This window comes from Bemisia tabaci, chromosome 6, assembly GCF_918797505.1.
Source record: "Bemisia tabaci chromosome 6, PGI_BMITA_v3".
Classification (NCBI taxonomy): Eukaryota; Metazoa; Arthropoda; class Insecta; order Hemiptera; family Aleyrodidae; genus Bemisia; species Bemisia tabaci.
This window is the reverse complement of record NC_092798.1, coordinates 14,757,779-14,771,426: the sequence shown is the minus strand read 5'-3', so window position 1 is coordinate 14,771,426 and position 13,648 is coordinate 14,757,779. Positions and strand designations below refer to the sequence as shown.

At 40.7% G+C, this 13,648-nt stretch overlaps 1 protein-coding gene across 3 annotated transcripts in view; it reads right to left on the bottom strand.

Annotated features, from left to right (window-relative positions):
- AkhR (Adipokinetic hormone receptor) overlaps positions 1–13,648 on the bottom strand; it is a 149,329-nt gene that overhangs the window by 38,340 nt on the left and 97,341 nt on the right. For all 3 annotated transcript variants that reach the window (XM_072301477.1, XM_019060977.2, XM_019060978.2), the window contains one exon: positions 3,384–3,675. In XM_072301477.1, coding sequence (XP_072157578.1) covers positions 3,384–3,656 — 273 coding nt within the window. In that variant the 5' untranslated portion in view covers positions 3,657–3,675. The remainder of the gene's footprint in view (positions 1–3,383; positions 3,676–13,648) is intronic.

Below are 13,648 nucleotides of genomic sequence, written 5' to 3'. Positions count from 1 at the left end.
TGTAGAGTGCCATATATTTAAAGTTTACAAACGTGGAAATTTCCACATCTCATCCACATTGGCAAGATGCAGCGGGAAAGCAGATTGAGGTTAGGTAGGTATATTTGGGCTCCCACCACCTCCGGCCTTCACAACCCGGCCCGTGCGCTTTACGCAGGTTCATTGGCGGCCATTCTAGACGTGTAGTGCGTTTGTTTAAGAAATAGATATCATTTTAAGCCACATCCGCCATCTTGGATTTCTGAATTTTCAAAATTTGACCCGAAATTCGAGTTTCCCGTCCGAAAATACTCCCCGATGCCAAGTTTCACCAAGATCGGCTGGACAGGAGCCGAGATAGCATTTTAGGCCATGTCCGCCATCTTGGATTTCTGAATTTTCAAAATTTGACCCGAAATTCGAGTTTCCCGTCCGAAAATACCCCCTGATACCAAGTTTCACCAAGATCGGCTGGATAGGGGCCGAGATAGCATTTTAGGCCATGTCCGCCATCTTGGATTTCTGAATTTTCAAAATTTGACCCGAAATTCGAGTTTCCCGTCCGAAAATACCCCCTGATACCAAGTTTCACCAAGATCGGCTGGATAGGGGCCGAGATAGCATTTTAGGCCATGTCCGCCATCTTGGATTTCTGAATTTTCAAAATTTGACCCGAAATTCGAGTTTCCCGTGCGAAAATACCCCCTGATACCAAGTTTCACCAAGATCGGCTGGACAGGGGCCGAGATAGCATTTTAGGCCATGTCCGCCATCTTGGATTTCTGAATTTTCAAAATTTGACCCGAAATTCGAGTTTCCCGTCCGAAAATACCCCCTGATACCAAGTTTCACCAAGATCGGCTGGATAGGGGCCGAGATAGCATTTTAGGCCATGTCCGCCATCTTGGATTTCTGAATTTTCAAAATTTGACCCGAAATTCGAGTTTCCCGTCCAAAAATACCCCCCGGTACTAAATTTCACCAAGTTTCCACCAAGCTTCGCCGCGCGCGCGTCAATCAAGTGATTCAAGTGGAGATAGCGCCTTTTGATTTAATTCGGAATCCGGGTTAGCGCATTAAATCAAATGGACCTACGTGCAAAAATCCCCTATATCTCGCTTAATATGCATTTTTTCCTAATTTTGGCAACGTACGTAATTAGAGGAACTCTTCAGCTTTCAAACAAGCTAAAGTAAACCAAAATCGGTCCATTAGTACGGAAACGCCAATTGTTTTAGTCAAACTTGCTTTACTGAGAAGTTTGGAAATGGCGTTTAGCGCCTTTTCGCATAAATACGTCCAAATTAGACTCCGACAACCTTAATATTTATAACGCACATAGTATATTTTCCTTTAATACATATTTTTCCCCCCATCAATTTAAATGAGAATAATCTATGCAGAGTCTGCAAACATTTCAAAATCATAAGTTGATAAACGCTGACTCCGCGAGATTAAATATTAAAGCTTGTAACACAGAACGGAGCGGCGCGCGGCGTGTTAGTTGCGCTAAACGCGCACTGGCGCCTACAAACCTAACAGGATACTTCACGCATTGCGCAATGCGTGAAGTATCCCTGTTAGGTTTGTAGGCGTCAATGCGCGTCTTGCGCTGGCGGCCCGCCGCGCCACGCTGCGGCATGCCACGGCGCCTCAAGCAACTATTTTGCAACAGAGGTGTTGCAAATTATAATACGAAATTGAAGGCGCTCCAAAGTATTACGGATAACAGGCATCCTCTAAGAGTACGGAGCTTTCCTCGCAAAATAAATCAAGATACCACGTCACAAAAAGAGAGCGGCAGTCCAAAAACTCACTATAAGTTCTAGCACCTGCATTCAATAACGTTTAGCATAATTTTTGAATTTCATCAGAGGAAAAAATGACTCAATGCCGGCAGAAACATTCTTGAGTATGCCGTCAAGAAGATTTTATTTTGAATCAAGAATAAAATCGCTGCATGAAAGCGGGTTTCTGCTCGATGTAAGTGACTTTTCTTTTTATGTAGGCATCTTCTCTTCTTTTTACAAGCATTATTTTCTTTATTGATTCATGAGGAACTCTTCTAGGCGGTAAATTTGAACATATTTCTGCTTGAATCAAGTCATTTTTTCCTCTAGTGAAGTTCAAAAATCATGCCAAACGTTATTGAATATGGACACTAGGCCTTAGTGAGTTATTCTACTACCGCTCTCTTTGCGTAGTTGTCACTCGATTTAATTTGCGAGGGCACTTCGCGCTTTTGAAATATGCCATCAATCATGATACGTTGGGGTGCCCTCAATCTCGTATGATACTATGCAACACCTCCGTGGCGAAATAGTAGCTCAAAGCGCCACGGCACGCCCGCACCGTCGCGAAGTTATCATACACAGGAAAAATCTAAGCGCCTTCAGCTGAGGCAAATCAAAAGGTTCATCCGGTTCAGGTAAAACAAAATGGGATTTTCTTGAAAGATAATTAAGTCCTTTCGCACCAAAGAGGTGTAGAGAGTTTTAGGAAGTGAATCTTCCCTCGTGGAATTGACGCTTCCCCATATATACAACAAATCTTGATTATATATTTAGCTTAAATACCAGCGGATCTACGCCAGAAGTCCATTTCTGTTGCCTCTAAAACCTCCCGGGTCTGCTGTTTCATTGGCCATGCCAGCTCCTTTCTCCCCCATTAAAAATTGTGGCTACGTCTCCAGCAGCGGAGAGTAAGGGAATAACGGGAGGGTATGGATTCGATCGACATATATCGATCGAAAAATGAAAACGTGAATTGATCGTCACCGATTAGATCGACAAATTATTAAAAAACCGGTGTCGATTTAATTGGCATGAATCGATCGAAAAAACAAGAACGTGAATCGATAGACGTGAATCAATCGACACCGATTCGATCGATACTTAATTTTTAAAAAAAAAAAAACCGGTGTAGATTTGATCAACGTGAATCGATCGCAGAACAAGAACGTGAAGCAATCGACGTTCGAATCAATCGACACCGATTCGATTGATAGTTAATTTAAAAAAAAAAAACCGTGTCGATTCGATCGACATGAATTGATCGAAAAATTAAAACGTGAATCGATCGACGTGGATTGATCCGTAACTCGATCGACAAACCCGTGAATCTATTGACATACCCGTGAATCTATTGACATACCCGTGAATCTATCGAAAAGCCCGTGATTCGATCAAATTTTGTCGATCGAATCGGTGTCGATTGATTCACGTCGGTCGATTCACGTTCTCATTTTTCGATCAATTCATGTCGATCGAATGTACACCGGTTTTTTTTAATAATTTGTCGATCGAATCGGTGTCGACCGATTCATCTCGATCGAATTGGTGTCGACGGATTCATGTGGATGGAATCCATGGGCTCCGAATGAAGGAGTGCGGGGTGAGTCTTACCAGTAGATCGGCGATGGCGAGATGCATGAGCATGGTGTTGATGCGGGAGGTGCGGGACTTCTTACGGCGGCGGAGGATGATGGTGAGGATGGTGATGTTGCCGATGGCGGAGACGACCATGAGGACGCTGTAGGTCACTATGGAGACGACGTGCCCGGAGTTGAACTGCATCTCGATCGGGAGCTTCGCCGTGTCGTTCTCCAGGATCGGGATGACCGGCCACCCGTCCTTGTCCCGCACAACCTCGTCGCCGGCCATTCCGCTCTCCTGCATTGCATCACACGAGCCCCGACTGCAACCACACAAAAACAACACACTTCATTACCTTCATATCATCATAGAGTACATAGAGTCGTAATGTAAATGGGAGAGCTGGCGCTATGTTCTGCTCGACGAATTCCGAGCCCGGTGTGCGCCGAGTTCGGGTCGCTTTTTCGAATCATTTTCGATCCAAAATGGAGGTGTGAAATACGTGGTAATTCCTATCTCCTTTGTTGTTGTTGTTGTTGTTGTTGTCATCGAATGGCCGGGTACCCGTGTATCGCAAACAATCGATTATGTGTCGAAAAAGTGACCCGGCGTCACACAGGAGTCTCGGAATTCGGGACATGGAAAATGCTTAAAAGTGGCGCCTGCTCTCCCACTTACATTACGACTCTATGTACTGGATATAATCGACTAGAGTCCCTTTATACCCAGAGTTAAGACACTTTAAGACTGGCAGCCGGCCTTGGCTGGCCACGGAGGCACAAACGAGTGCACCCAAACGAACGATATTGAGGGATAAGGATAAGGAATCCTGCGATGTCTGTCATCCAAAAACAACAACATCAACAAAATTGATCAATTAAAAAGAAAAGGAGATTGGTTTGTGAATTATTTCTTAATCTATTTTCATTTTGGACCGATGGAAATACCAATTTACTCTTGGCAACGAACTACACCTCTAGAATGGCCGACCAGTGTTAGAGACCCGGAACGCTTTGAAGTTGATATAGGTTAGGTTTACTTGGGCTCACACAGCAGGCTGCCATCTAAACCCATGTCAGACGCTGCCCACATTTTGCCGAATATTGTTGAATAAAGTGATAGCAATGAAAAGATTGCATAATAATCGCACCTCCAAAGGTTTTCTTAACTCAAAAAATAGGAACTTTGAAAGCAAACCTCAAAAAAAATGAAAGTTTACATAGGTTGAAATTTTCACATGTAATCCTTATGGGCAAGAGCAAGACCGCAAGACGCAGCAGAAATGGAGATTGAGGTTAGCTATACTTGGGCTCCCACCCCCCTCCTGCCTTCAAAAACCGGCCCTTGCGCGTTACGCAGGTTTGCTATCTCGCGGCCATTCTAGAGGTGTAGTTCGTTGACTCTTGGTAAACCACAATTAGGTTATATTTTCATTATTTTTGTTCACATTCAAGTCACCGCCATCTTGGTGCACTCGTTTGTGACTCCATGAGCGAGAACCAATCAGAATTGGATTTTTTTTTGAGCCACTTTCAGCCCAACCAAAAGTGAGTTGTCGTAACTCTGGGTATAAAGGGACTTTATCATCGACTCGCTTTTTCCATACAAGGATCAATAGGATCGCATTCAGGAAAAAGGAACCAGCACGATTACAGTATTTTCAAAATGGTGCAACGTCTTACTTTCTTTTGAAAATCATCTCTATTCTAATAAAACCATTTTTAAGACGTTCGATAGACGGGGTGAGGAAGGAGAGTAAGACGGTCCAGAGGTCGGAATCCAAGGAAGGAATCCAAATTCAAAGTAAGGAGAAAGTCATTAAGAATATTGTTTGGCGGGAAAATTTTCCCTCCATTACACCTAATTATACCAAACCCAATAAATTAAATCATTTTCCATTCTTTCTGTTTAAAATATAACTTTTCGTTGAGTATGACTTGTGATGGCGTGGCATCCGAAGCGTCGTCGTGTCGCAGTTCAGTGTAAAGCAGGTGAAGGAAAGTCAGAGCCCCTTCAACTTTGAGAGTATGCAGCACACACATCCCTCGAGCACGAATAGTTGTATCACAGCGATGAGATCGACCTCGCCTCTCTATCATTGCGTTGGGCGAGAGATTGAATGACTTGGTGTGAAACCACGATTCAATTGAAAAGTTTTAAAAAATGCGGTTTACCTCTCTTTGAAAACACTTAAGAGCCGCATTCTATTGACCTTATCAGGGATTTAGTTCCTCGAAGTGCAGTATAAATAAAAAGGGCCTATAATTTTGCATTTATAGGATAATTACCTTTGTCAAAATCTATCTTGATGACTATGGTAATACTGAAATTACGTTTTATTTACAACAATGATGCAAAGATATTAGGTAAATTAGTGGAAAACAAAGAGAATGTAAAAGCAGCCCGAAACGGAAACGACAATTTACTAATTTCACTATGTAACGCCGTTTGCTGGTTTTTATTTTAATTTCTTTTTTATTTTTAATTCTTTTTTAGCAGTTGATAATGGTGCCGTAGGGTACCGAAACGTCCTGCCTTTATATTTTGTATTCTAGCCTTGTTTCCGCTTTTTCCTGTGTTTTCGATTGTCGATATTAAATTATTGTGCCATCTCGTTTACTATAAAGTTAATATTATATTATCTGCAATTAGCCCTTGTGTGATTTTCATGAATGCCCTCCTGCCTCCATTTAACCAAGATTGCAATATTCGCTTTTTCATTTGTTCAGTGATGTCCAATTTTACGGCACAACTTTAAAAGGAACGCAACACCGCCGGGACCTTGTATTTCACATATTCCCGACAATAAAAGCAAAAAGGGAAAATAATGAACTGACTTCTCTCCTGAAAAAACGGAGAAAAAAGGCAGAAAAATTTAATCAGCCCACCTACGTGAAAACGGGTTGTTTCCCCTCCCTTTTGCTTGACCAATCAGGTGAGGGGTTCTCCTCCTCCTCGACTTCTAAATATCATTTATTCGTTATTTCCTAGGCTTTTAGGGTCGAATTAAATTTGTGCTCCGGGATTCATATTTCCCTCCTTCATGCAGTGGCAACAGTAATGCAATTTCCGAAATTTGGAAGGACCCTCTCACGGCAAGTTCCGCATTATATCTGCTGTGGCAAGGAAAAACGCCGTATAAATACCCGATGTAACGAAATTTGCCCTTGTAAAACATTTATTTTTGAGGAAATTTAAGTATATTTTCCCTTGAAATTTCCAAATATTTTGGATCAAAATGCGAACGAAATTGTCTGAAAATTTGAAAAAAAATGTTCAACAATTTTCCGGTCAATTCGTTTATTATCGGAAGAGATTTGGCAACGCGTGAAGGCTCATACGGCGGTTTCACCTTGCAAGGCAAAGATGGCCACATCCATTACATTTCAGAGGTATTTTATTCCCTTGAACGACCTTTGCAAGGCTCGCGTTTTGTATGTATAGTCGGGTGAGTGAGATGGGGAAGGTTCCGCACCTCTGCAACACTTTTGATCTATCGAGCTGAATATTACTCTAACGATGAACCAGCGTGAGAGACCTGAGCTACGGCACTTAAGTATACCATCTTTCATCAAAAATTAACATGAGAAACGACTCGCTATGCAAAAGCTTTGAGGAAACTTCGTAAGTGAAAGATCGGCGCCAGCATCTCCATTCGTGCAGCACAGAGTGGATGACAACATCTGTTCAGTTTTCTATAAATATTTAAAAGTTCACGTCTTGACGCTTTCTAGATTTGCTCGTTTGACTTTTGAATCAAGCTAATATGAAAGTTTGATGAAAATTTGATAAAATTAGCTTTCTTACTTTCAGAACCGACTCTTGACGTCTTGAACCATTAGGACCCACAAAAAACTTCAGAAGATATAATTTCTTAATTGTGCAATGGTGGTTCTCTAATGGTTCACCTCCTAGATGGAAGTTTTGATCACCAAGAAAATCTTTACTCTAACCTAACCTATATACGAGCATATAGTTTTATATTTCGTTTTCTTAAACAAATGGAAAAAGGGATGTGAGGTGGTACGCCGCAGAAAAGCTTTTTTAAAATCTACGAGTGTTAGTTCCCGAACTTTCCGGGTCGACCAGGTTGGTCTGGTGGTCAGCGCGGCTGACTCTAGGTCAGCATGTCCCGGGTTCGAACCTCGGCAGTGGCATCAAATTATCACTGAACTGACGAGTGAATCTGCAGAAACAGATTTTCATCGGTCATAATCCCTGAAAATTTGAATAGCTTGGAGCATGGGTGTGCTTAAATCTCCACGATGCTTACGGACAATGAAAAATATATTATGACCCCTTAATATGTCTATAGATGGCTGTAGATTCCTGACTTAACAAATAAAGGAGTAGAAGCCAATAAATTGCAGGAAAAAAAAACTTTACTCGATAAAAAGTTGACTAAAAACAGTAAATTTAATACTGACACTTGACAGACGATAAATCTTCACCGCAATTCTCTAACTTCACCCCAAAATGTTAGAAATCATTTTGCCATCAAGTTCATTCCTAAACGCCGTTTATACGTTGCTGGAACCCCTCCCTATGCCTCATTATAAAACAGGAGGGGAAGAATAAAGTAACAGGCTCATACATAAGACAGGGCTCATAGTAACACCATTTTTTAAAGCATCATGTTAATTTTCAGGTCCATCGCAACAGGTGGAGTTACACAGGGTGATCTGCAAGTCCTGCACCGGTAGTATCTGGCATCACTCATGTAACTTTTTAACAAACTAAAGCATAGAGACTTGAAATTTTGTGAGTGTTCCTAAGCCAAAGGAAACGACTTCGAAGACCTTTCAAAATTTTGAGGGGAACGCCCTGAAAAGGGACGAGAATCCTGGGGCCCGGGGGCTATGAGGTTGGTGCGAGACTTTTTGATTACCGTGTATGGAGCACTGTTCCGCCACTGTGCATCCTGACGCTGCGCCGAGCTTCATTTTCGATGATCGGTGCACTCGACACTCAACAGGCTGCGAGCGCTATTGAGTTACTTAGGTCAGTTCCGGGTATTTTGCACCTGTCTAAAATACACCGCATTGACGAAGCTAATTATTGTGCTGGGGATTCAGTTACTCGTGGTGCTCGCTTCGCTATACTTTACATCGATTGCGTATCCATCGTTATTAGGTTCTCTCTCTCTTTTGACTTGTATTGGAGGATAAATTCATGGGGGTGAATGTGTATTACTCTCATATTCGTAATGCTATTCCTACAAGAGAAAAAACGGCCCGGAGCAAAATTGTTTTCTGTGTCTTTTTACTTTCTCGCTCCCTTTGTTTTTGTTGAAATTACAAAGTGTCTCTTAAGCGCAGAGATTTGATCAGATTTGAGGGCATTGTGTCCTTAAAATGAAAGCGGTCGTTGATAACGTAATCGAACCATTTCTGCTATTTCCGGGAATTTTAGCCTGTTTTCAGCTAATACTAAGCGTTGACGTCACCATACACCTGTCAATGACCTCAAAACGGCATCCGCTGATAATGGTAATTCAGGATTGGGCGAGAGGTCCAAAAAATATACGAGGATCGCGCGAAAAAGGCACGAGGATTGCGCGAATAGAAACCATAAAAGCTGCTACAGGAACGCGCGAATTTGGAAAATAAACGCATTTTTATGTAAACGCTACTTTAGGTTAGTTTGTTGACAAGACATCGATGTCTTACATTCTGATGATAAATGAAGTGAAAAGATTTTAATAATGGCCGTGGGTATCAAGAACTTTCCTAACTTTTCTCGGAAAAAATATTTAATCGGGAGAAACGAGGCAACGTTGGAATGCTCATACGGCGTCGAAATACAACATGAGTCTTTTAAGCTCTATTATTTGATGCCGTGATTATTTACACGCGAGTTCGAATAATCGCGCAGAACACAGTGCGGCCGGCCGGCGTTGAACGTATAGTAGCGCCTGCAAGACTGTCTGGATACTTCTCGCATTGCGCCAAACGCAGTGAAGTCGACCAGGTGGCGTGATACGCATATTAGCGCATATTACAAGACTGTAGGAATGCTGTAGTACTGCGTGTCATCATTCATGACTTTCTGCTCTAGTTTTTCACTATGATTAAAGGGAAAATATGTATCCTCATTGTAACGATTCAGAAACTCTATGATATTCAATTTTTTTTTGGTTACATTAAAGAAAATAGAACGAACGAAAACATCGCTTCGAAGTTTTCGATACTTTTATTTGAGATCATCAAGTTAAATTCCCGGAAACTTTTTATGAAAACTGTGTATCTTTTTAAAAACATTTATTCAAAATAAAACATAAAAGTGGTGAATATCGTTTTAATCAAGAGATAAATATACGCTTTCTTTCGGGTGCATCCGTCGGGTTTTGAATCCACCCATCTCTTTAAAAAATTGAACATGGTTGTTCTACGATTTTTACGTGTAGTTTTATTCAGTGGTTGGTGTCCGCTTAGTAGCGGCCACAGGCCCCTAATTCACTTTTTAAATGTCTATGGAAGCTCTCTGGGCCATTCGTGGTGCGAGAGCTATATCCATCGAAGAGAGACATGTCCCTAAGTGAGGACGGAATGAACAGGCTTCCGCGATTTAGTTATCTACCACAAATTACCAATGTTGCCAGATTGACGCTTCCTCGATGAATGTTGAATATTGAATTTTCGCGCAAACATGTGATTTTCCAGTGCTAGAAAAATTCGCGTAATCCTATGTATCTCCAAAAAGGGAAAAAAGGGGGAATTTGCGCGATCCTATCACAGCCGTTGATAAGATCACATGGATATGGACATCTGTTGATGACGTCACATGGGCACCCGTTTATGACTTCACATTGGCACTCGTTGATGACGTCATCAGAGTGCCTTCCTTCACATACATCTTAAATATCATGTAATCTCCAAATTTTTTGGATTTACTTCTTCATTTAATAAATTCATGTTCTATGATGTATTACACTTCCTAATTTTTCTGTATACACTACGTTTTGTTTGCTCTCTTATATTGGAGGGGCTCGTGAGACAAATCGCATAAGTGCAGTTTTTGAAAAAATTAAGATATTAATGATTTCAAGTAAAACTTTAGTTTTCATGCATAATCTGTGAAAAATTCGCTGCAAGATTCCAATTTTTATGGATCAATAAGTTAGTTTGAACATTCTTTCCGTCATAAGAATAAACATAATTTCGAAACTTCGAACACGTACTTCTCGAAGTAGCAAAAACTGCACCTATGCACCTTGTCCTCCAAGACCCTCGATTATTTTTCCAACAGCTCTCACAAAATACTAATTGCTTAAATTTTCGTGCTGGTAGGTATGTGACGTGAAAAGAGAAAATTCACACCGAGAAACATAATCAATTTGCTACGAAGAAAGGCGAGTAATTGTGTCGTTGAAACAGGACACTTTGCTGGGCATTCAGCCGGGAAAATGAAGTTTTCCGCAGCTTTTCCACCAGCTTGGCGTTTTAATTTCGCAGCTCCTGAATCAAAAGAATATGACTGATAAAGAACAAATTTTACGGCTCCATTTTTCTCGTTGTTGGCCGGGCAGAACTGTAGTCCCTGAGTTGTCAGTTTTCCTGTGAAATTCGCTTTTTCCCTCGTAGAGCAAATACACTATCGGCAAACCGTGTCAGAGAAGTTGCATCATAGGTTGGAAATCGGTAATGAGCAAAGCGGTAGACCAAAAGAAAAAAGCTTTCTCGGGCGTTTGAAAGCCACCTCGAAGGGTCGGAAAACGCTGCGTTTGTCGTGGAGTTCCGACGATTACGTGTGGCGAAAATCAAAAGTGAGATTGGAAAAAGAGGGATCTAAAATAGAAGGATGGATGGACTAGGAAGAAGAGAAAAACCTCGTAGATATGAAGAATTGAAAATCATTGACTGGCGGACAGGGTCTTTAAAATATACTATTTCATTTTTGTTATACCGCACTGTTACGAGATGTTTCTCTTTTAATTAAAATGATTACCGAGTTTGTATTATTTGAATTATTTCAACGGAAATTCAAATTAAGGATTGCAAAGGCTCCCGCGTTCAACTCCAGAAAATTGAGTTCTTTCTGTCTGGATTTGAGGAGCCGACTTCTGCGATGAGCAATCAACACCCCAGAACTTTGCCAAATCTATCTGTATGACTTCAAAATAGGAATGAATATGCCTTTCCTGGCTTTAGTTCTTAAAGAGAAAAAAAAAGAAAGAAAAAAGAAAAAAAACCGGGGGAAAACCTAAATCTGTAGCCGTTTATGTATACTGACGGTAAAATTTCCAAATCACATATCTGGGTTTGTAGGGCTGCAGGTCTCCTATCATACTATTTTTTTGAAATGGAAAATTACTCAACGTGAATGGATAAAAGCTTTCTTGGTTTTTCCTCTCAGTGCGAAGAAAATTCTTTGAAAACTTCAAGGAGTAATACCGGTTCGTCCTCTTTTGAATAAATAAAATGACAGCAGACATTTTAGAGCGTTCGGTCATATGAACCAAACGTTCTGTTCAACAAACCGAATAGTTAGGATGATTTAGATCATTCAACGTTGGGTTCGAAGGACCGGACTGTTTTTCAATGCATTTTAAAGAAAAAGTTTAATGAAAAATTCCACGTTAAAAATATTCTTTTCTGAATTTTAAATTTGTAACAGGAGACAAGTTACGGCTGGTGGAGTTCAAAACTACTCCCAACTCATTTTTATTTTTTTTTCAAAATGCGATTTAATGTGTTACCATTGAACTCGGTCCATTTTGATCCGGGATGTCCCAGTGATACCTGTCGTGCTAAGGAAGAACGCCGTATGAACATTCGAAAGTTGCCAACTTTCCCTTGATAAAACATGTATTTTTGACAACATTCATGCTTATTTTTCTTTGAAATTTTCAGATGTTTTAGATTAAATTACGTACAAAATTGAATACAAATTTTGGAAAATAATATTCACAATTTTTCCAGTAAATTCGGTTTTTATCGGAGGAAACTTGGCAACGTCTGAAGACTCATACGGCGTTCTTCCTTAGCACGGCAGATAAGCTCTACCAAACACTGCCGTGCTAAGGAAGAACGCCGTATGAACATTCGAGAGTTGCCAAATTTCCTCCGATAAGTGTTCATTTTTTAGGAAAGTTGTTAATATTTTTCCTTGAAATTTTGAAACTATTTGTGTTAAATCACGAACAAAATTCTTTGAAAAATTGGAAATAAATGTTTATAAATATTTCCCAAAATTCGTGATTTATCAAAGGAAATTGGGCAACACCTGAAGGCTCATACGGCGTTCTTCCCCAGTTAAGCTCTACCAATACAGGTGAACTTGACATTGGCGACTGTTGAACTTGACATCCAGCGAACGGTAGTCAAGATGAATGAAGGGATGAGAGTGTATATTATAGCTCGCGTGACCGTTTTTCATCCCTTCAGACCAACAGCGAGGATCGTAAATACTCAAGGGTCGGGCAGAGTTCTACTAGGCTGTCGCGAGTGCCAGTTTCACGATATGAGAATTCAAATGAGTCTCGTGGGACGGAAGCTTTGAGTTGGAGTCTGGAATACTCTCTCCTAAGCGACGCGAGTTCTTCCCGGAAAAATCTGAATGGTTCTCGGAAGGATGCAGATGTAAGGTTTACACTGTCATGCTAAGGAAAAGTGGCATAACGACGATGTAACTCCCAAACCACGTATATTTCGTTTGCGGTGCTGAAAAATCTCCATTCCCGGTTTATTTTTTTTAAGGAGAGCGAATGAGAACCTTGGAGAACAAGGCGCTAAGGGCAGTTTTTGCTATTTCGAGAAATACGCGTCAGAAGTTTTGAAAGTACAGGGATCCTTAAGGTGGCAAGAAAGTTCAAACTGACTTTTCGATGCATTAAAGTTGGAATTTTGGAGCGAAACTTTCACAGAAAATGCACTAAGACTAGTTTTCCTTGAAAACATTATCATCTCAATTTTTTCAAAAATTGCTCTTATGCGCCTTTTCCTCCGAGCCCCTCAAATCAACTCATACCTTGAAAAGCATCAGAATTTATTCTGTATGATAAGGGAAAACAAATCAAAATCACTCATGGAAGTTTCCTCAGAATTTGCTTCGCCCTGAGAGGAAAAATCACGAACATTTTTCAGAATTGACGTTGGGTAGTTCTTCATTTAAAAAATAAAGTACATCAGGAAGTCTTCGACGTCGCAAATCAAGAAACTTGGTTTGGGAGCTTCACCATTGATATGACGTCACATGTTGTCCATTTTGAGGAAATTCAAGTCGCTTAGATCTGAGACCTCTTATTTGAAAGCTTTTTAACTATATCCAGTATGCAATTTTCCATGTCGACAGTG